This window comes from Cyprinus carpio, chromosome B11 (genome assembly GCF_018340385.1).
Source record: "Cyprinus carpio isolate SPL01 chromosome B11, ASM1834038v1, whole genome shotgun sequence".
NCBI lineage: Eukaryota > Metazoa > Chordata > Actinopteri > Cypriniformes > Cyprinidae > Cyprinus > Cyprinus carpio.
In genome coordinates this window covers 3,207,678-3,232,212 of record NC_056607.1, presented here as the reverse complement: position 1 = coordinate 3,232,212, position 24,535 = coordinate 3,207,678, and the positions used below count along the sequence as shown (strand labels likewise).

Genomic DNA, 24,535 nt, shown 5'->3' with positions numbered 1-24,535 from the left:
AAAATCAAAGCCAGCTTGTGATGGTATGAAAAATATAATTACTGGATATAATGATAAAATATGTTCTAGGAAGCAAAACTAGGATTAAGATGTCTTGACTGTGCGGCCGATGACATGAATGTCATCATGAATGTGCTAAACGTGAGTTGCATTCATGAGCTAATTTTATGTATGTGTCACAGTTGAAGCTTAGAAAGTGTTATTATACAGGCCACAAAATATTAATTTGTTTTATTATGAAATTGCACCTTGCGATACCAGTAAGTGATGTTATGAACAGCAATGTTAAAACAAGGGCTGAATAATTAAAACCAAGCTGCATTAAGGGGAAAAAAAACTACAACTCAAAAAATATTATATATTGACATCACATTGCATATTGATCACTTCCAGTATGCCATTAAACAGATAAACTTAAGAAAAGCTTACATTTGTAAAATATTATACAGGATCTAGGGGTTGAATAATTTTAATTGAGAACACATTACATACATATATACACACACACACGTATACACACATTAGGGCTGCTTGATAAATCTCATTCAATATTTAATGTGCATATTGTCAGTAAAGCTGGTTCTGTAAATCTCCATCATGTGCGTGCTTTCACATGGAGCAGCATTTACTACACAGAGCCGTTGTTCACTGACAAGCTGTGCAAAACCACGTTTATATCATACTCCTTTTTATTTTAATTTTGATGATTAGAGCTTACAGCTCCAAAATCCAGTATCTCAAGATATTAAAATATTTCCTAAGATCAATCATAAAAAGGATATGTAAAACTGAAAAGTTAAAGTTCTTTAAAGTATGTTGCTTTATGCACTCAATAATTGGTCGGGGCTCCTTCAGCACAAACTCCAGCATCAGTGAGGTGTGGCATGGAAGTGATCAGCCTGTGGCTCTGCTGAGTCTTCAGCTCGGATCCACTGTTTCTCATCTTTCTCTTGAAAATATCCCATAGATTCTATATGGGGTATTCAGGTCAGGCATGTTGGCTGGCCAATCAAGCACAGTAATATCATGGTCAGCAAACCACTTGGAAGTGGTTTTGGCACTGTGGGCAGGTGCTTAAGTCATGCTGGAAAAGGAAATCAGCCTCTCCATAAAGTTTGTCAGCAGATCGAAGCATAAAGTGCTCCAAAATCTCCTGGTAGATGGCTGCATTGGCTTTGACTTGATAAAACACAATGGACCAACACCAGCAGACATCACGGCACCCCAACTTCACACTAGACTTCAAGCAGCTTGGATTCTGTGCCTCGCCAGTCTTCCTCCAGACTCCAGACCTTGATTTCCAAATTAAATGCAAAAAATTAAAAAAAAAAAAAAAAAAAAAAAAAAAAAAACTTTTGACCACTGAGCAACAGACTAGTTCCTTTTCTCCTTAGCCCAGGTAAGATGCTTCTGACTTTGTTTCTGTTTCAGAAGTGGCTTGGTAGCCCTCCTGAAGATGTCTAAGCATGGTGACTCTTGATGCACCGACTTGGCAGTATTCTCAAGCTTGTGAACACCCTGTTGCTTGTGCACCTTTTCCTACCCAATTTCTTCCTTACAGTCAACTTTGCATTTAATATGCTTTGATACAGCACTCTGTGAACAGCCACCCCTTTCAGTAATGACCTTCTGTGAACTACACTCTTTGTGGAGGATGTCAATGATTGTCTTCTGGACCATTGCCAAGTCAGCAGCCTTCCCCAAGATGGTTTCAAAGAACAAGAGGTCCCCGGAATTTATACTTTAGGGATAGTCATTTAATGACACTCAAATGCAAATATTCTAATATTATGAGATACAGGATTTTTGACTTTCATGAGCTGTAAGCTCTAATCATCAAAATTAAAACAACAAAAAAAAACTTCTGAAATGTTTTACTTTTAATGTAATAAATCTCGAATATATGAAAGTTTCAATATTTGAAATAAGTTACACAAAAAAAATGTGTAACAATTTTTTTTTAATTGCATCTATATATATATATATATATATATATATATATATTATATATATATATATATATATATATATAAGGGGGTGTATGTAAGTTTTTGACTCTACTAAAGCATAAAAATACCATAATATGTTTGCAGGTATTTAAGAAACATGCTAAGTTAACATATTTGTTTATCTGAAAAACAATGCTACGGTCAGTTATTTCCCTTTAAAAATGTGCGTTCCAGGCTGGAATGTCGGTCTCTCTTTTGGTTTGTGAAACCCATCCACTGCCAGTTTACCCAATTGTATTTCGGCTCCCGAGGTGGCCAGTTGGCAGGAAACACAGCGCATTTAATTTCAGTCATGCAAGTCGGCAAACGAAAGGGGTCAGAGCGTCAATCTGGCAACCTGCGTGTGCGTCAAGTCTGAGGAGGAGGGACCGGGTGAAAATAACCCTCTCCAATATTTTGAATTTGGACTGCAATACCTAGTTCAACCATTCTGTGTCAATCCTACATACAGCACCTTTAAAACATAAGAATACGATTCTTAAACAGACCTTATTAGTAGGCAGTTTATGTAACAATCAGTTGTCAGTGGAAATGCAAGCCTTCATCACTGAACATGCTGATGTTCAGAATACAATTATGAACGAAGTGGTTTACATGTCAAAAGATTTCATGATAGCAACCCAGATAAAAAAGGGGACTTCCATAATGTACTTAGTCCTCTATTTTCACGCAATAATTTTGTACTTTTTATACTAAAAATTAATCTTAATTCATATTCATTGTGTCCCAAAATATCACATTTGAGTACACTTACATGTTCTTAAGATTATCTTAAGTACTAAAGAATAATTTGTTTGGTACAGTCAGTTTTGACTAAGTGTCCTAGTCCTGATCACCAGGAATTATCCATGAAGCCAGTTATGTGAGTAAAATCAAAATAATTTCAAGCACTTTCAAGAACCCACAAGCTCAAAACAGTTGCAAAGCCACAACCCAACCTGCACCAAAGAGAATTCCAACAATTTTGTTTATATGCATTTTACGTTTACATACAAAGTTCATTTTTGGTCTTTGAAACCCTCACTCACTTTTACCTTTACTCGATGCCACGCATTACTAAGCACTCCTCGTAAGTTCCAGATTGGAGCGACAGTGTCTGGCTGCATGTTGTAACCACTGTCCACTGCTTTGCACACAATCTCCAGCTCCTGAGCCCTATGAGGAATTGGGACATCTATCTCCCACAGCTTCCAAGCCCAGGCTCTTCCAGGTGGAGGAGGAGGAGCAGGGTGCTGTCCTTGATCACTAGTGCGAAGTTTGGCTACATGCCACGTTTTCCCTCCATCTACCGAGACGTCCACTCTCACAACCTCTCTTCCTCCCCCACTCCACGCATAGCCTTTCACAGTCACCTCCCTATCACTGCGGTCTACTGAGGTTCCCTCTGCTGGGTGAGTGATGGCTGACTGTATGGGGAGCTCCTGGATGGCTGGTGCTGATTTGAAGTCCACAGTGTCCCAGTCAGTGCCTGGAGAAAAGCCTTTGTAATCATTCTGCTGCCAGTGACTCTTGCTTTCTTCATCACTTACAACAATTTTCCCCAACCATTTGACATTGCGGGCTCCAACAACTCCAGGTACAACTACACGGACTGGGTAGCCGTGGTCAGGTGGGAGGTCCTCGCCATTCATCTCATACGCGAGGAGAACATCACCTTCTTCGCTCACAGCCTTGTTCAGTGGAATAGATGCACCATATGCTGTACCCGTCACATCCTTGTCCAACCCTTCAAACTGGAGATGTTTAGCTTTTGCTGCAACCTCTGTTCCAAAGCCATAGTATAATAGTACATCCCGCAGACGTGCACCTGACCATGTAGCGTTGCTTATTGCGGCAATGCCCCAATTGAGACCTTTGACTTGCTTGACTTTGTTCATCTCAGAACGACGGTTCCCGGCGCACTGAAGCGTCGCTGTAATGGTGTGTTTTGGAAAACGAGACTTTAGCTCACTTAGACTAAGTGATACTACTCCACCAGAGAGACCCTCAATCTCCAACCGGTAAGCTTCAGGATCCACCCTCGGCACTGGCAGATGATTACGCTTAAAAAATATGACTGAAGGGGTGATGTAATTATCCGAAAGTATAGATGCAGGTGGTTCGGCATTGAAAGGTTTTAGAGTGTTGATTTGAAGAGCAGGGTGACGTGTTGGCTCAGCAGAGTAAGGGTCTGAAGGGTTGGCACTCTCTTGCTTCTTGTAACTCTCTGGATTAAGAACACCAATTTTATATTCAGAGAGGATTTCTAGAACATGGTCTTGCTGATGAACGGCATATAATGCCCAGTATGGTTCCAGAGCTCCACCTGCAGCCAGAAGTATTTTGTCACCACCAGGGTGAATGGCCACAAATTCAGTGATATCGTAGACTCCTCCTTTATAGGTGACCCACACACCACTGTCAAGGGAACGATGCTTTGTGACTTCTTCTAGGGTGTAAACGGGAAGATCTGAAGTCTGCGTTACCCGTAACTGTGCTGAGGTAGCAGCCAACTGAACCTGAACAAAAACAGACACAATAAAAACTCAATTAAAAAAAAAAGATTGCTCAATGACAACTAAAGCACCAGGCACACTGCAATTTTTATGCCCTTTACAATTGTTGCTTGTCAGATAGTATGATATGAGCCCGGTGAGATCTTACAGACTGTGAGACATCAATGGTCTTTTACGTCAAACTGTATGATTTTGTAAGACTTTAGTAATAATTGACAGGGTTTGACTTTGCAGTCGGTTTTGACATCCTTATTTACACACAAAATTTAAAGAGGTCATGACATTTTTATTTGAATAAGTTTCTTAAGTTCAATTTACGTTGTTTTTGAACGTTTTGCACAAACAAAAAAACATATTTACAAAACATGATTAACTTTCTCCCTCCTTCTCAACAAGTATGAGTAATGACAATGTACACATACATCTTTGTTATTCCTGAGAAAAACATGACAAACCTTTTGGCAACAGAAGCACATTTCCAAACGTGTTTGAAACACAAAGTTTGTCAAAGCAATCCTTTTTTGTGACTTGTTTTGTGCATTTTCAACAAATTAATCAACCCTGATTGGAAAGGTTATTTTCATCGGTTGTGTGACGTTGTTGTTATTTTTAGTAGATTTATATGCACCCACTGCTGTAGATATCTTCCCCTGGTTATGCCTTTAGAGATTTTTCATTATTTAGGAATCAGAAAACATATCAGGTGTCTCACCTTGTCTTGGTGGAGCTTATAGGCTAAAACAGCTCCAGTACCTGCCAGCAGCCCTGCCAGGGCAAATCTAAACTTCGGCAGCCTGTCATTAAAGTATTTCTGTCTTCCATGTCCACCAGTACTCCTCCAGCGACAAGAGAAATGACCATCCCACACGGACAGTGACGGGATAACGCTCTTTGAAAGTCTGGAACTGAGAGTTAAGAGATGTTTCAGAAAGAATTTCATTATAACAAACATTTTCAAATTTTTCACAGAGCATTTCACAGAATCTGGCCATGTATTTTCAATCATTTACATTAAGCAAATCATTAAATCAAGGTGCCATGTGGGGGATTCAGAGTCAGACTAAGCGAAAGATAAACTTTCATGTGTCTTATTTGGAAATGATTAAATGATAAGGAACAAAGGTTTAAGGTTTATGAAATGGCAGAATTACCTTTGACTCCTGATAAGGAAGACCTGAGCAAGACCTTGGCAATGCTTTAGGTGCTGCATTGCTCTTTCTGAGAAAAGAGACAAAGAACAACAAAATGTCAAAGTACGATGACAGTCTAAAACCTTAACGTTTTGATGACTAGTGTGAATCCAGTCCATGTTATACAATGAATATAATAAGATTTTATATTTGATCTTTTATCATTCCACAGAAAAGCAGATGAAAGTAATTAAAAAATTTATCAGTATTCATCATCAAAATTCATCAATAATGGAGATTTAGGATATTGCTTTTGGTATAGGCCATAACCTCCAACTTTCCATTAAAAGGTAATATTTAACGCAAATTGATAATGATCATATGTTTTAGGGGAAGTGACCCTATGTAGTTTTTAATGTTTTCAAGTAGATGGGTAAACGACACAAAAGTGTTCACAATAATGTACATGAAAAGAACTTGACTTTGTTCATCTCAGAATGACATTTCCCGGCGCACTGAAGCGTCGCTGTGATGGTGTGTTTTGGAAAAAGAGACTTTAGCTCACTGAAACTAAGTGATAATACTCCACCAGGGAGACCCTCGATCTCCAACCTGTAAGCTTCAGGATCCACCCTTTTCCTTTATGATGATGTAAGACACTGGACATTTTTAAAATGTTATATCAAAATTAAGTTTAAAGCTAGCACACAGTTTTTCCACTGTTCTCTATGCAAACATGCACTAAAAGTATGTGTCTGGCAACTGCGATCACGTCTCGCATTTTCTGCTGTGTCAGGTAAAAAGAAGTTAGTGCACAGAAGCATTGTAGGCTACAAACAGTCCTCTGTAAAATGCGCTGCACAAATCTGAATATTTGGGTTGAACTGTTCTGGAGCGGTGTTGTAAATACAACTTAACCACTGATTTCTAGTTGTGTCCACTTTTGGAAGGCCAAACAAAGTAGCTTCGCTTTCACAACGAAACACACAGCGTCTCCACAACATGGCGCCGGCGGCAACAGCGAGAATAAAAGTTACACCTTCTTTCTTTGCGTAAACATTTGGGCGGTGTTATGCAAATCGTCCCACACAGTGACGTAGACGTGTAGGCGCATTTAAACAAGGCATTTTAGGAGAGCGTGGATGAGTCTTAACTTTTATAAAGAATATCTCTTTGGGCTTGAGACTTTAGTCTTTGCAACTCTAGGGATTTTATGTATGCACAAACAGCTTGTAACACTCCAAAGAGAAAGGAAAACTTGAAATTGCAACATATGACCCCTTTAACCTTTTAAAACATTGGTCTCAAGACACATGCTGTAGCGCAGCGGTCTCTGGGCACCAGTACTGATGAAAAGGCTAGAAACCTCTCTGACAGCATTGCAACTCGCTGATTAACTACACAGTACAACACATCATTGGAAAGCGAGTTATGACGTATCCTGAAACTGTAATAACATGGTGGCAGCTCCAACGATTAATCCTGCATGCCAAAAGAAATATTCCTCAAGAATACAAAAAAAAATATTTATAATAACAAAATATCAACTACCACCTTTATACGAAGCGTGAGATTGTCTGTAAGTCTATCCCTCACAGTCGTGTTTTCATGCATGTAAAATTCAATAAGTCATCACAAGTACTGCTCTAAGTATTCATCTTAGTGAAAAAACACAAAAATATATAATTAAAAAAGGATGTGAATTTTGTGCAAACAATCAGTTCTCTAAACAATGGGACAAAAAATGTTTAATGTCAAAGAAGTCACTAACACAGAATATGATTACTGCATTGAAAAATACAAGATGCAGGGCAGTAAAACTAACAAAACGCAAGGTACTCAGGACATAAGTTTACTTGTCTTTATCTGTGTTTGCAATGTGTGCAATGTTTTAAATATGAGCCATCAGGTGAATTTAAAACATACTGAATGGAACTTTTCAGACTAACCACCATCATGACTCATCAAAACCTAAATATTTATCTTATCACTGCAACCACATGTAAGCTTGCTGGGTAATGACCAAAAAAAAAAAAAAATAAATAAATAAATAAAAATGTCCAAAATGTCTTTTGGTCCTGAAGTGACCAAAGAGAAGAAAATTCTAACTAGTCTCTTAAAACTTTGTATATCTCACTGCAACACAAAATGATTTATGCCCAATAAACATCTATTTACTGACCCCAACATTACATATCAGCCCAGACCTCACTTAGGATTGCAGTCTATTAGCTTTATATCAGCGATACATGCACTGCATGAGCTACTGGTTTTAAAACGGTTTATGGCCTGTCATTAACATATATTTGCACATGATAAGAAGAGGGACAGCAGGGTTAAGCAGAAAGACTCCTGCATAGAGAAAATCTCTTGGAAATAAAAATATGAAACTACAGCCTCGTTGTAAACAAGCCACCAAACAGTCATGTAACCAAAGAAACAAAAGGGTTTGAAATGAGTCACTGTTGCTCAAATATTTGGACTGACATGATTGTGTCATAGTGGATAAGACACTTGTTTTGGTCCATGAAGTTCTGTGTGTACAGAAAACATGAACCTTGCTTGTCTTTTCATTAAAAGGATCAATAACAAATCCTACTGACTTTATTTACGCTTATTCATTTAACATTAAAGCCAACTATGAGACTATTATTAGGCTTTACAATGGATTAAAATGATGGAATGTGGTGTAATACTGTAATAAACTGTTCATTCAAGGTTGGCTACATTTCTGTAACTGTGGTGCAAATATAGTAAGCGGTCAACTACTTAATTTGTCCACAAGAAACGTCTCACTGGAAAAAAGTCCAACCAATTGTTTGGAAATAATACAGTAGCTATTCTGTGACAGTAAATCTTGGAACTGTGCGTCTAACACACCCTCACTTGTCATTTAGTGGGTGGAAATGAATTAAATCTGTTTTTTGTTTCATTGCCCAACTAGGTTGCACTGGTCATTGTTTTAGAAACCGAGGAGGTTCTAGTAACTTTGAGAGTTAAATTTCCTTGACTGGTTAAACAAATGAACATGCATTTGTTATAAAAAAAAAAAAAAAAAAAACCTGCCGTTTGATAACCAACATAATTATGCCACATGTGCAGTAGTTTGCAATCAAAGAGAGAATACTCAAACATATGCTTTTGTAAACAAGGAATGGTTAAATCATGTAATGAACACAAATGCACCATTATTGATATGGCAATGAAATAATTAGCACCCTTATTAAATTAGAAAATGATCGAATCGTTTGTATACAGCAGGCTAAAATAATAGTCAGGTGCCACGTAAAACAAAAAAACAACCCAACGAATTTCGACCCAGCCCATCGCTGCACAACTTCAAATACAAAACCACACACACAAACCGCGTTGCTTTGAATTCCAAACCCTGCCGATTTCCCGATCTATAAATTGCTAGAAGAGTTGTGATCTTACTGTAACTATCCTGCAGTTTCGGAGATCTCGACCTACAGATCCTTCTCGAGCCGCTCGGAAACTTTATGAGACGCACGAGTGTGACGTGTACGCAGCCTGTCGCATCATCACAAGCACCACGTTTACTGTGGTTACACCACATCCAAAAACATCAGATTCTCAAATTATATTAATATAATATACATATATTCAATAGCCCTTCTCCCAATGTTTGAATCGATCAACTCGCATCTGATTATTTTTTTACGTCACCGTATTTACCTGCTGATGTCAGCGGGGTGTCCTTTGTTGGACTTTCTTCTGCTTTTTCCAATAATTTGACCTAAAACTAACAGACTAATCTGCAGCAATGCAAACACGGCTATGATCTTTTTCATAAAATTATAATTTAGCTCATTTTAGTATCACACATTTGTCATTTTCTTTTTCTGGAACATTTCATAGTCGAACGTTCAAGGCGCAGGTCAAAAGTTTTTTTTATTCTCCCCAAGGATGCAATTATTTGATACATAAAATACAGTAGTACATGAATGTTCTGAAATGGTATTGGAATTAAACTGCCTTCTATTTGAATATATTTTAAAATATAATTTCTTTCTGTGATGCAAAGATGATTTTTTTTTATTAGTCATTACCCCAGTCCTCAGTGTCACGTTCAAATAGAAATTAATTTTAAATTGTAATAAAAGTCAGTATAACTGTATTAATAAATTAGTCACCAAATTAATTCAGCTATGGAAGAGAATTCTTAACAAAACATAAAAAAAAAAATCAAAAATTTTGACCTGTAGTGTAGTTAGTAATTGTGCATTATAATTAGATCTGAAGCTTTACTATAAATGTATTTTTATGCATTGTCGTTTACTTGTATCCACTCTGGGTTTGCAACATTAGTTCATGTCAAGGGCCAAAGTGATGCATGCAAAGTTCGCCACTCTGACTCTAAAATCTTTCGTGGTTGCTACAGTCAATGACAAACATACGACACCACACAATGCATTACAATACACAGATACATCAATGAAACACCTTTTACTTTTAATCAGTCTTTATGAATATATTTACACTATTTCTGTCATTGCAGAATATTAGCAAACTGTCTTTGATGAGACAATACAAGGTTACTGTGTTTTAAGCATAAACAAACAAAAAATGTACAAGTCATCAAAACAGTAACAGTTTCTGTTTGTATAAACAGTTTATACATAAAAAAAAAAAAAAAAAAAGCAAATCTAAAATCACACACAAACATTCAGTTCTTTCTGTCCATATGTGCCTTTAATAACAGGCATATAAATGTCCAATTCCTCTCCAAATGATTTTTTCCTCCAATCTGAGCTCCAGACCCCGGCTCAGTTGTTGCTATGAGAGCCACTATAATCTTGTGCTGAAAGGTCTCCAGTATATGACTCCACTCAGAGGTAAAGACAGGACAGTACAGCTCTGTCTTGCTACGTCGGTGTCAGACTGAATGGTGTTTGAAAGCTTGTCAACTGCTGACTTCAGCATCATGACTGATTCATCTTGGCAGCTTCAGCTTTAATGAGAGAAATCAACTCCTGATTGATCAGGAACACAAAGCGCAGACCTGCAATCTGGACAAAACAAACACGCATGCTTTATTGACCAGCTTTTCATTCTTTCTAGAGAATCATTGTGCAAACAACTTCTGAGCATGTTATATGCAATAACATTATTAGGATTAAAGGTAAGGCAGCATTCTGACATTCTGTGATACATTATACATTTTGTTCATTGTGACTTATTATAAAAACAATATGTAATGACACACTTGTCCACAAAACAGCTATTTTCAGTATGTTAGTTTCGCAATAAGTGTGATGAACATTTTACAAAAATGACACAATACCAGCCTCCGTGAAGCAGTGTTATTTTAATGAAACTAAACAAAATAATTTGATATAGAAAACAAAATAAATCAAAACTATAATAACCTTGGAAGCGACTGGATTTGGCACAATAGCTATGTAATGCATCACATCAGAAACAAGTGATAAAAATGCCAAATATATTGTCATAAGTGCCATAATTTGCAAAAAAGTTTTAACACTCGCTGTAGGTGGTCTTTGACTTGCGAATAATGGGAGATGGAAACGTATTTGCTGAATAAATTCCTCGATGTGTATCAAAAAAGTCATGTGACTTTGATGCAACTTGACTAACCATAGGACTGACCTCGTTGCACAGGCTCTCAAATGTTGTTTTGGTCATTCTGAAATGCTTAAGCCAAAGTCTGTCATCAAAGTATTTCTGTTTAATTGTCTTACACGACTGTGTTCCCAAACAGCAGGCATCCACCTCCGAAAGCAAATACACCAATTAATTATTCATTATAAATTATATATGAAAATGATTATATTCAGTGGCATCTCCTAATTTTCTTAGTGATATTTAGTGCCAGTTTAACAGGAAATGATGATTTTGTTCTCTTTGACTTGCTGGATGGAAACAATGCTTTATTCGCCAATGTTTTTGGCAATATTTGTGCACAAGTTAAATTCGCAACTTTGGATGGAAACAGCTAATGTCTGACTGACTTGGCAGCTGTCAAACACTTCACATTAGTGTGCATTCTCTGTAAAAAACAGTCACCGTGACAGTAAGGCTGATTAATTCCAGAATTCCTGAAATTTCAAGATATCTCTGTTCTTGTGTTCATTTACCTCTTATTTCTAAGACACAAATCTTGTTGTTTGCTGCAGCTCTAAATGATTCAAATACTCATTGCTAAAAAAAACAATCTGTTTGTCACCTGCTGGTGTAATGAACCTAAAGACATGAACCTACAAAAACAGCCCTCTAGGGTTAGCAGCGAAGAGGCAGGCTCTTTAGAAAAACATGCCTGTGGCGACATTTATGCAAAATGATACTATGCTGCACAACACAAAAAGTGCATTCAGTTTTATCCAAAACAGATTAAGCTGAATCTGGCAACACTTTATTACGATGGTTGCTGTATGCACTGTGGAACTTTAAGAATTTAAATGTCCTGTGAGTGACGCTAAACGGTCAACGCACCATCACATTGTGCGCCAAACATTCTAAACAAAAAGTGTGATCACACACATCAAATGGGTTAATATTCACAAGGAAAGCACTAACTGACACTTTTCATTTATAGATTTCAGAAATGAACTCAAAGGCAACATGAAATGAGGTGGCGGGTCAGATTTGGCCCGCAAGCCTCAAAGCTGACACCTGTGGTCTAACCGAAACCAAGAGCTAGAAAGTCATTTTCAAGGGACTGAACACATGACTCTGACTTGTCATTATTTTTGCAAACATTTTGCTGTTGAAAAATATGGATGTGATTCAGCTGCAAAATTATACTAATGGCCTCCACAATAAAAACTGAGCTTTAACTGAATCCCTTATAATAGTTTTTTTTGGTGATTGATAATAATAGTAGCTGATACACTGTGTGTACATAGAGGAGAATGTGATAGAAAACTTTCTCTGATATTTAGGAGTTGATACTATAAATATTCTAGAACTGTATACAAAAATGAATTCCAGTTTTCCTACCCTCTTTGACAAATGAATTTCCCAGATTTTTCATGAAGAGCAGTTATAGCTGACAAAATATTTTAGAGTGGGGCATAATGTAAAACAAATACATATCGCGTTTAAGTATTACATTATCAGGCAAAATGCGAGCTGTCTTGCTTAAAACTTATGTGTGAATAGAATTGCAATTTTTTGAAAAATCTTTTATGATCTTCATGGTCTTGAAAAAAATCAGCTGTCATTTTTCCAAATGTGATTTTGTGACTCAAACATAAGCTTGTCCATACCTCCATCACAGAGTTGTTGTTGAGTTTCCACTTGTTTCCAGACAAAACTGGTCGACCGTCAATGTAAATGGGTCTTCTGCCTTCATTAGCGATGAAGAAATCTCCATTATTTTTCAGTTTAATGATCCCTGGAGTTAGAAAACAAACATTAAAATTGCATCCTGTTTACACAATGCCATTCAAAAGTCCTGATGATAATTCTAAGCATCAAAATTCTTAAAGGGGTCATATGATGCGATTTCAAATTTTCCTTTCTCTTTGGAGTGTTACAAGCTCTTGGTGAATAAAGAAGATCTGTAAAGTAGCAAAGACTAAAGTCTCAAACCCACAGAGATATTCTTTATAAAAGTTAAGACTTGTCCACACACTCCTAAAACCCCTCGTTTAAACATTAATTTTACATTAATTTTACATGGCTTTCTAAACATGTGGCTCTCTTGCGCGAGACGTGAGTGCAACGGTGATAGATAAATATGAACGGCAATATTTTGTATGAACAGCACCGCATCCATTGGGTTCAACTGCGATATTGCCAATAAAGTCTGAATGGAGTAAAGCCTGTGCTTATTTTAGCAGCTTACGATCAACATATTATTTTTATCAGAGATGCACAGATTAGCTCTAACGTCACTGAATGTGCTGTTAAAAATCAACGATCCACTGACCATATCATCATGCATTAAACAAAGAATTAGAATAATTAATGTGAAGTTTGGGTGCAGATAACTATATCAGGGAAAATTATAGGTGTGGGTGGATGATTTGTTTGAAGCAGTGGATTCGGGTGGCATTTGAGCTGATCCACGCATCTCTATTGTAAACAGAAACCTTTGATGTAACGGCAGTAAACATAAATGGAATGCTGTAATCGATGACACACTCAGGTGGTAGAAGAAAGTGCACTGTTTAACGGGTGCTGAAGATAACTCAAAATCCCTAAGTCACGCAGTAAATCAGATAATCCCTCCTCTTTTAAAAAGTAAACAAGGGTTATGCTGTAATAAAGTTTAGTGATGCAAAGCTAAACTTAGCATCAAGGAGCAGGACTGATCACACAGCACCATGCGCATCATGAATGCTGTTCAACCATCTGACCTTGCTTTCTGGAGATCTTCCATGCAGGTCCCTCCAAAGACAGATCTACATCTATCTGCTTGTCTTTAGTAGCACGTCCTAGTGTGATCTGAAACCGTTCAGAAGAGTTTGTTATCAGTCAACTGTGGGCGAACTCTCTTCTTTTAAAACAATTGTGCCTCATATTGTGTTAAATAACTAAATATTATTGTAAGTTTATTATTTTTTTTTTTTTAAATAACACAAACACATTTCAAGTGAAGCATTTCACAAAAAAGTCTGCTGCTTATTAAAACAACAGATAGATCATGGTTTTGTACAGCAGAACATATTTTATTAGCACTTTATTTTAGTCGTGCTCTGCATTTTCACACTATGTACTTTACTATATTAATCACAATACCTGGGTAATTACTAGATACTAAACCAGAACCCATGTTGAGTCCATGCACTTCTATTATGCAGTACTTTCTTGGGTAAGTTCACTGTAAGGGCACAAACTGTGAAATGAAGTGCAGCCAATATTTTGTTCTCCAATACAGTGCCTTTCAGACATTTTTTACAATTGCAATTTTAGGTAGTGTAAAAATATGTTTTGGGGTCACTGTATACATGTGGTTTGTCCTTTCCCCAAAAAAAACAAAAATGTAGGACTAAAATTTCTTTAAACACTTGGCATGTATTGGTAATGGTTAGTAGCATTTACCAATCCAGTGTATTTGTGGTTTGAGTACATTCATTGAGGGACTCCAGCATCATACTGCCAGATTCAACTCCTGCACATGAATGACATTAAATGCTCACTGACCTCTCTAGATCTCATCAGATATCTGACCATTCGTCCACGTAAAGCTGCCAGAGTCTGATTATCAAAGTCTGGTGAATTCATGCCTAAAATAATGATATCACACAATCAGACTCCGCAATCACATTCTTCTGATAACTATACAAACAGCCAGTGGACTAAATCTGACCTGTGATGCTGTCCACTAACACCTGCCAGCGAGGAAGTTCCTGCTCCAGCTGTCTGATCTCACGCTTCTGATGTCTATCTGCAATCATCAGCTCTACAAGAAATGCAATAACATTTCATAGACAGACACAGGAAAAAGTACTGAAACATATTTTAGCATGTTTAAAACAACAAGAGGCTGTATGAAACAACTCACCGTGCTCTAAGACTTCATCTCTGCTGTCCCTGATGAACAGGATAAATGATCAGAACCAGAAAGTCAGAGTCATACATAATTGTCACAAAAAGCTTCAAGGGGACTAATGAGGAAACACATTATGAATATAGAGAGCTGCAGGGAGGACGTATTTTTGCAGGCCTGTAAGGCAAAAACAATATTTTAGCGCTTCTTGTTCCATCATTCTGAAGTCAGTGTTTTTTTGTGTTGCTTTTTCTGATGATCAAAACGTGTAAGAATCATACATTTTTGTTGGTCACAGAGCTTATTTTCTGCAATAATGCAAAGACCAGTGGAAAAATCTGAAATAAATATTATAGAGGATAATCTGACTTGGTGTGCATTACAAGATTTTAATGCACAACGTGGAAGGAAACAACCACTCAAAGCAAAGCAGAGTGCACTAAAACTGTGTACTGCTTACTGACGACAACACAAGTACACATGTAGATGAGTTAAGATTACACCGCTAATATGCATACATGACCCTGGACCACAAAACCAAGTCATAAGGGTCACTTTTTCAAAATTTTGATTTATACATCATCTGAAAGCTGAATGAATAATCTTTCCATTGATTTATGGTTTTATTATGATAGGACAATATTTGGCTGAGATACAAATATTTGAAAATCTGGAATCTGAGGGTGCAAAAAAAAATCTAAATATTTAGAAAATCTTTAAAGTTGTCCAAATGAAGTCCTTAGCAATGCATATTACTTAATCAGAAATTAAGTTTTGTTATATTTACGGTAGGAAATTTACAAAATATTTTCATGGAAACATGTTCTTTTCTTAATATCCAAATGATTTTTTTGGCATAAAAGAAAGATAATTTTGACATAAAATGTATTTTGGGCTATCGCTACAAATATACTCGTGTGACTTACAACTGGTTTTGTGGTCCAGGGTCACATATATGCATGAACACAAGCTTTCTCACAATAAACAGTTTTCTAATGTGCATGTACACATAGTGAGTGACATTTAGAACAGTGTGCTGCAGCACGACTAAAAATATTAAACTTTTAAAAGTTAATTTGTCATTTAAAGTGACACATTAGGTTACATTATAGTAAAAAAGCTAAACTTAACAGAATTTACTCTTCAGTTTCCTCTCATATTCACCTCATTTTCAATGTTTTTTAGCTGCCAAGGATCATGAACGGTTTTGTATTAGGTAATCATATTTACTGTATCTGTTGTGTGTTCGGGAAAGAAGGGTAAGTGTTATGGCATGTGTGTATTTTTTGGTTGTTGTATTCATAGTATATATATTATGTGATATTTCAATTTGATCTGTTTTTTTTGTTGTTGTTGTTGCATAACAACTGATACATAAAAAAAATATTTTTTTAAAAAGATCATTACTCACACTGCAGGACAAAGTGTTATTGTGAAATATTATTTGAAAGTGACGTGTGGCCAAGTATGGTGTCCCATACTCGGAATTTGTGCTCTGCATTTAACCCATCCAAGTGCACACACACAGTACCCGGAGCAGTGGACAGCCAGTGATGCAGCACCCAGGGAGCAGCTGGGGGTTCGGTGCCTTGCTCAAGGGTCTCACCTCAGTCGTGGTATTGAATTTGTTAATTAACTAATAACACATGATGGTGTAGCGTCGGGTGAGATGATAGAGTGGGGTTACTTACTTGAGTTTGGCATCATCAACCACCTGCTCCGCATCAGAGAAGTTCAGCACTTGCTCTCCTTTAGGCAGAGGTTGAACTAGAAACACATCGGATGAGTTGTGTAAATGAAAATCATCAGTGCATGCAGGAACAGACACCAGACTACATTGACGCATGAGAGCATCTCACCGCTCTGATCCTCCAGCAGATAGTACTGCTTGAGCAGCTGCCAGTGGACCATCAGATTCTTAGCAGTGCGTGATGGGTAAAACACATTTGGGTGCTTGTTGAGTAAATCTTGAAAAACCTCCAGCTTGGGCTGACTGCTCTACTCACAAACATGAAGCAAGGGTCAACTGAACAGCGATGACATTCAAAACAACAACAGCAGCAATAAAACCTAGAAAGCATTCACTCTAATATGTCATTAAAATGCTGATCTCGTTCCAGAATGAATGTCTCACTGAGCTGATCTTAGCGAGCAGGGCTTCCTCTGTCTGACTGAAGAGAGCTTTACTCTGAATAGCAGCGATAGCCTCTGGATGCAGTTGTCTCATGGCCTGCCACGCCAACCTGAGGAACAGACAAAACCCTTAGAAAAAATGTACATTCAGATCCTATGTTAAAATAATAGTAAAAAACTAAACTAAAAACAAAAATTCTCTCTCTCTTTTTTTTTTTTTTTTTAATAACCCTCATGTCATTCCAATCCCTTCCAGAGAAGAAAATCTGAAGAGCTTTTCATTTAAATATGAATCCTTTTAAAGGCATCAATACACACAGACTTACATGTCAGATATCAACTTCTCCTTGGTTTTGTTCTAGAATCCTATTATAACTAAACAAATTCACAAGACATATGATTAAGAAAAAAACTGTAACTAAGAGTTTGAGGTTCACGGAATTAATTTTATTAGATTAAGCTGTTCTAAGACATGCTTAAATAATTGCTAATTTGCAGACTGTATGAGCATAATGATCAATTATTCGAGCCTTTTTAGAATTAGGTAGAACCGTTCAAGAGAGGTAACTAATTAAGAGGTAGATAGTTGCCTTGGGGCTTCTCTGCATCAAAATAATATTCTCACTTCCAATGCTACCTGAACAAACCAACAGTCATTTAAATAAAACAAGAAAAAAACAAAACAAATATCAGATGATATATTGTCCCTGGCGTTCAATTGCCATGAACTGAATGAATGAATAGGGCAAGAGGTGTAACTTTTATGACTCTGTTATAAAATGAACAAGGTATACAATCTTGAAATGATGTCCTTTTGTGTTCTAGGGAAGCAATAAGTCTTTGGGGTTCGGAATGACATGAGGTTGATGGCAATTTTTTTTTTGAAATTGATTTCACTTTTCTACCAGATTAAAACAAGAACTATAACTATATAAGAAGAATGATTTGGTCAGAAACTCACTTTGATATGACAGGGTCATACAGCAGAGCGTACCAGCGTTCCTGAATCTCCCGCAGTGTGAAGCGACAGCTGAATTTCACCCCCAGATGAACTGACGTAAGATCTGTGGTCTGAACATAAAATACAGTTGAGAGAAAACAATGCATTCAGAGCCGGGGGGTGAAAACTTTGAACAGAATGAAGATGATATCATAATTTTTCATTTAATACCCCTTCATTAGCTACTTACATGTTTCCCAGAAGACAAAATAAGTTAAATTTACCCTGATCTTGAAATTCAAAATGTTTTCACACCCCGGCTCTTAATGCATGGTTTTTCCTTCTGGAGCATCAGTGAGCATTTGAACCTTCTGAAATAGTTCATATGAGTCCCTCAGTTGTCATCAGTGTAAAAAGATGGATCTCAAAATCATTCAGTCATTGTTGGAAAGGGTTCAAATACACGAAAATGCTAAAAAACCAAAGAATTTGTGGGACCTGGAGGATTTTTCTGAAGAACAGCAGGCAGTTTAACTGTTCAGGACAAACAAGGGACTCATGAACAACTATAACTAAAAAAAAAAAAAAACACACAACTGTGGCTCATTCAGGTAACAACACAGTGTTATGAATCAAGGGGATGTAAACTTTTGAACAGGGTCATTTTTATAAATTCAACTATTATTTTCTCTTGTGGACTATATGTAAATGCCTTTTATGTGAAGTAGCTTATTCAGGTCAGTACTAAATAAACAATAACATGCACTTTGTATGATCCCTCTTATTTTGGTAAAATAATGAACATTTTGCAGATTCTGCAAGGGGGATGTAAACTTTTGATCTCAACTGTACATGCACGTCAGTTCAACTCATCTCAGCAGAACCTCTCTAAACTATTAAGCTCCGAAAATCTGACAGCTGACCTGTAAAACTGCATTGATGAGCAGAAGGTCATCAGTGGGTTTCCAGCGGCCCAGGTCTTTGGTGATCTGCAACGGCTGCTTGTTTCTCTTCATTCGTTTGGTCATCGATGACGGCGCGATCACCATGGTAAGAGGAGGCGTAAGAGAGCTGCCAGACTTTAAACCCTACAGTTCAGAGACAAATTATGGAGAATCAAAACAACTAAAATGTAAAGAATGTTTCATGTCACACTTAAAATACAGACGTTACATATCAGTAAAACAAATCTTCTAGCACCATGCATGTTTACTTTAAAAGACACAAAAACACACTATCATTGTATATAAAACATCTAATGACTGTATTTCACATACGTAAGTATAGAAAATAAATATATATGAGCTAAAATGATTCTATTATATTAAAAGCGCAAAACCTTATTTTAGCTATGCAGAAAATTTGTTGTTTAATATTTGCTGTTTAAAACTGGATTTTTTAAAAATGCTTTTGAAAGAAGCCTCAAATGCTCATTGAAGCTGCATTTATTTGGTCAAAAATACAGTAATAATAGTAATATTTTGAAATGCCAGTACAATTTTGGTATTTGAATATATTGTAAAATGCATTCATGTCATGGCAAAGCTGAATTTCCACACAGTCCTTCCGAAACCTTTCTTATATTCTGATTTGAAACTAAGCTTTTTTTAAAATAATTTTTTATTATTTGTCCTCAATTATTAACAATGGTTCTCATTATTTTCAATATAGAAAACAGTTATAAAAATAACCATGCTTTTTTTTTTCACTGAAAAAAATAGTCCACTGAAGACTGGAGAAATGATGATGAAAGTTCAGCTTTGATCACAGCAATAAATTACAAATGAAAACCTAAATTTCAACAAATTTAAACTCTTGACATGTAGGTATATAATTCTTCTCCTCTCTCTCTCACACATACACACACACACACACACACACATTTTCAGTGGTCTATCATACAGTTGTTCTTGGCCAGAAAATAATATGTAAGATTTCCCACAATCAAATATTCCAGAGATTTGTGAAATTAAATCCAATAACCCTCATTACCTTCTTCTTGTCACTGGATGCAAGGTCATTTCCAGGGTATCTGATTGCCTCGATGACTGGCTGACCTTTGACCCGACTGGTAGATTTCGCAAGGCTGCTCTCAACCAGTTCATCATCAAACTTCTTTCTCTTTATTGATCTAAAATATAATGATTTGACACCTTTTAGACATATGTAAATTAGCACAGTGAAGTAGAGGGCTGCTATGGTAACGGATGACTCCTCTTCACCTGGAGGAGCTTCTGCGTTTGGGAATGATTCCGGCTCCGCTGAAGGCCTGAGCGGCTGTCCTCTTTACAGCAGTGGACTCCTCGTCCTCGGATCGGCTCTGTGTCACCAGAGGTCCGGCCACCGCTTCTGCAGCCACGCCAGACGAGATGCCTGCCTTCACATCTGCAACACAACACCTTATCAATCAGAACACATCATAACTCTGAACATCAATTATTCCAAACACACTGTTCGTTCATCTACAGCCTACGTCACAGAAAATACCACTTTTTTGAGTGAAAGTTGCTACCAAAAATCTTTTAGAAATAAAAACTTATGCTATTCTGTGTATTTAGCAATCGCTGGTTGTTGTCTTACCTTTCTCCATAACCTCCTGATCAGCTGTTTAACTCTGACAAAACCGATGAATCATGAATAACGTTACTGGAGGCAGAACACAGACCTAAACAATAATAAACACTATTAATACATGTAACGTTACAGTGCAGACGCTACAACGTTAAAACTAGTGCAATACTATACTATTATATATCGGATAATTTTACATTAGATGTTTATTATTACGATTTATTTGCTTTATCAGCTCTAATTGCGACAATTACTGTCAAGCGTGACACCACCACAACATATTTAGGTTATAAATTAAAATCGAGAATTCAGGCGATGCAGGTTTTACCTTTAGAATGAGTATCGTTGCGCTCTGACTCTGATCAAATTCAAATATAACTTAATATTTTATTCCTTTATTTGATTAACAAAATAAAGCGATAAGGCTAAATCAGGATAAGCTAACTGAAGGCTTCTGTGGAGTTTGAAGCGTTTCCGGGTTACACAGGAAATGTCGTCAGAGCACAACAAAGCTCTGCTAAACGTGCCTGCATTTGTTAAAAAAAAAAAATAAATAAATAACGTGCCTGCATTTGTTGTAATAGGGTAAATGTATGGTATTTTTAAACATCCTACACTTTAGTGATAGAAACGAAGCTTTTCGAAACTCTAAATCAAATAAACCAATTGCTTCTAAAAACGATTTGAAGCGCTCAAAACACCGCCTGCTGGTCAAAACTGTGAATGCAACGAAAACTTATTGCAAACTAATAGCAAATGCATGTAATCAAATACAACTAAATACGAAGGTCTGTAAAATTTGTGTTATTGTATTAATATAGAGTGCTTGTGAGTTTTAGACAGGGCGCGGAAAAATATGCAAATTAGAAGCATTAAATCTAATTCTCCTTTTTGCATTATAGCTACTATAAGAATTACAATTCATTAAATCAATTAAACACACACACACACACACACACACACCTGATTCAACTCATCATCTTATTAGTGAAGACTCCAAGACCTCAAATGTGTGTGTCAGATAAGAGAGACACCAACAGCGTGCAGTGTTCTCCAGGACCAGGATTGGGAACCACTACTCTAGATGTTTGCTAAGGTATTGCTATGTGGTTGCTAGGGTGTTGCTATGCGGTTGATAGGGTTCTTTGGGCGGTTGCTAAGGTGTTGCTATGCAGTTACTAGGCTACTCAGGATGGTTGGTAGGGAGTTGCTATGCGGTTGCTAGGGTACTCGGGTGGTTGCTAAGGTGTTGCTATGCAGTTGCTAGGGTACCCGGGGTGGTTGCTAGGTACTGCGTTTTTGATTACAAATATTGCGGGAAAAGAGAACATCAATGTGGAGAAGATCTTGTTTACGTCAAAACTGAAACCAAGCCGTTCACACAGAACGCATATTTCGCGCATTTTCTAGAGGGACATCATATCACCGTTGCACTCGCGTCTCGCAAAAGAGAGAGAGAGAGACAGAGAAGAGAGAGAGAGAGAGAGAGAGAGAGGAGGAGAGAGAGAGAGAGAGAGAGATAGAGATAGGAGTAGAGAGAGCGATGAGAGAGAGAGAGAGAGAGAGAGAGAGAGAGAGGAGAGAGAGAGAGAGAGAGAGAGAGAGAGAGAGAGAGCTAGAGAGAGAGAGAGAGATGAGAGAGAGAGAAGAGAGAGATGAGAGAGAGAGAGAGAGAGAGAGAGAGAGAGAGAGAGAGAGAGAGAGAGAGAGAGAGAGAGAATAAAACAAATCTTGAGATTTAATGGCGGGTTTTTTCCCCCCAGCACTGCAACTCCTGTTTTTAAATGAAAAATGTACTCTGTGTGATTGGCTTTCGGCCCATTGTATTAAACTATGAATAGATACATGATGCTGTTTTATTTATAGTTGTTTAAGCAACTTAATTAATTATAATTGGTTTATAAACATTATTTTAAACATTTTTTTTCACTGATAGTCATGTTATCTTATGCTCGATGCGCCCTCTTGTGGCCTCAGGAGAAAAGCCAAAAGCTTTTCTTTACCCTAACTGAAATTATGCATTTTAAATTCTAATATAATATTTAAGCACAAAATTTGAATTTAGTTTTTCAGCCTTTTTGACAGCCCAGGTTTGAAATAATGGTGCTTCATTATCTAGAGTGGTAAGCATGAATGATACACCCCCTGTGACCTTTGCACTGGTTACTGTATACAGGCCACCATGCAAGGCACCATACAGACTTTATCAAAGAATTTGCTGATTTTCTATTAGAGTTAGTGCTGACTGCAGATACATTCTTAATTGTTGTTGATTTTAATATCCATGTTGATAATTAAAAAGATGCATTGGGATTAGTATTTATATACATTCCGAACTCTTTTGGGGTTAGAGAATGTGTCAGGACTTACTTATCGACAAAAACACACACTATAATCAATACTAACACATAATACATACACCTAAAGCTCTGCAGCAGAGCGATGATATCTCAGATTATTATCTAGTCTCATGTATACTCCATATAGCTAAAGCTGTTAATGTGTCAGCTACAGTATCGCACCAGATAGTGCGCTATAGATCCCCTGGGTAACAATTCCACTCATTCTGTGCTATAGAAAGAATTGTATAACCTTAAATCATCTAAACCAACAACTTGTATGTTAGTGACTCTACTGAATATTTTTAAATTGTCATTGTCATTAGGATATGTCCAAAAAACTTAAAAAATGGCTGTTATTAAAAAAACACAACTTGACCCCAAAGAATTAGTTAATTCCAGATGGATCTCTCTTCTCTGTCAAAGATACTAGAAAAGGTAGTATCATCACAATTATGTTCCTTTTTTAGAGAAAAAGTTTTTCACGCTTTGCATGTTACCCTTGGGAAATATCATCAGGAAACATGGTGTTAGCTTTCACTGTTATGCTGATGATACAGCTCTTCGTGGTCCGGCGAAACATACAAATTTGCATAACTAACGAAATGCATAGTTGACATTAAAAAATGGATGACTACTAATTTCTAATATTATCTAATAAATACTAACTTGCTAAATTCCGAAAAAAACAGAGGAGTTCATTATCAGACCAAAAACCTCTGCATGTGATAACCCAGAACAATGTCTAGATGGCTGCTCTGTCAATTCTTCGTCATCAGTTAGGAATAGGTGTGCTATTTGATAGCAATCTTTCCTTTGAAAGCCACATTTCTAGCATTTGTAAAACTGCATTTTTCCATCTTAAAAATATATCTGAATTACAGCCTATGCTCTCAATTTCAAATGCAGAAACATTAATTCATGACCTCAAGGTTAGATTATTGTAATACTTCATTGGGTGGTTGCTCTGCATGGTTAGTAAACAAACTCCAGCTGGTCCAAATTGCAGCAGCTAGTTCTTACAAGAACCAGGAAGTATGAGCATATTAGTCCAGTTCTGTCAACACTGGCAATGGCTCCCTATTAAACATTGTATAGATTTTAAAATCTTGCTAATCATATTTTAAAGCCCTGAATGTTTTAGCACCTCAGTATTGAGCTCATTGGCACAAGAGCATGGGAACCAGATAAACTGGTCCCCCAACTAAGCCTGGTTCCTCCCAAGGTTTTTTTCTCCATTTATATCACAGATTCAGTTTTGAAATATCATATCACAAATCATAGCTTTCAGTGCATTACCTCAAAAAATAAAGGCCACCTGGAACACACAGATACACACACACACACACACACACACACACACACACACACAGACACACACACACACACACACACAGAGAGAAATAAAAAAAACTGTAATATTGTGAATTATTATTACAA

The 24,535-nt window shown here is 37.0% G+C and overlaps 2 protein-coding genes across 2 annotated transcripts; both read right to left on the bottom strand.

The window, feature by feature from the left end:
- Positions 1-2,708: 2,708 nt before the first annotated feature.
- Positions 2,709-9,298, bottom strand: suox (sulfite oxidase). Its single transcript, XM_019066476.2, has 4 exons — positions 9,070-9,298; positions 5,656-5,722; positions 5,217-5,409; positions 2,709-4,507 (listed from the first exon to the last, which is right to left on the bottom strand). The coding sequence occupies exons 1-4, from the start codon at positions 9,209-9,211 to the stop codon at positions 3,008-3,010; spliced, it is 1,902 nt and encodes a 633-aa protein (XP_018922021.2). The 5' UTR covers positions 9,212-9,298; the 3' UTR covers positions 2,709-3,007.
- A 788-nt stretch (positions 9,299-10,086) lies between these two features.
- On the bottom strand, positions 10,087-21,245 carry LOC109048808 (microspherule protein 1-like). Its single transcript, XM_042733387.1, has 15 exons — positions 21,085-21,245; positions 20,766-20,850; positions 20,408-20,570; positions 20,178-20,316; positions 19,109-19,273; positions 18,207-18,316; positions 17,247-17,355; positions 16,972-17,110; positions 16,804-16,879; positions 15,128-15,156; positions 14,933-15,025; positions 14,767-14,849; positions 13,980-14,067; positions 12,885-13,012; positions 10,087-10,664 (listed from the first exon to the last, which is right to left on the bottom strand). The coding sequence occupies exons 2-15, from the start codon at positions 20,773-20,775 to the stop codon at positions 10,578-10,580; spliced, it is 1,419 nt and encodes a 472-aa protein (XP_042589321.1). The 5' UTR covers positions 20,776-20,850; positions 21,085-21,245; the 3' UTR covers positions 10,087-10,577.
- Positions 21,246-24,535: the final 3,290 nt, after the last annotated feature.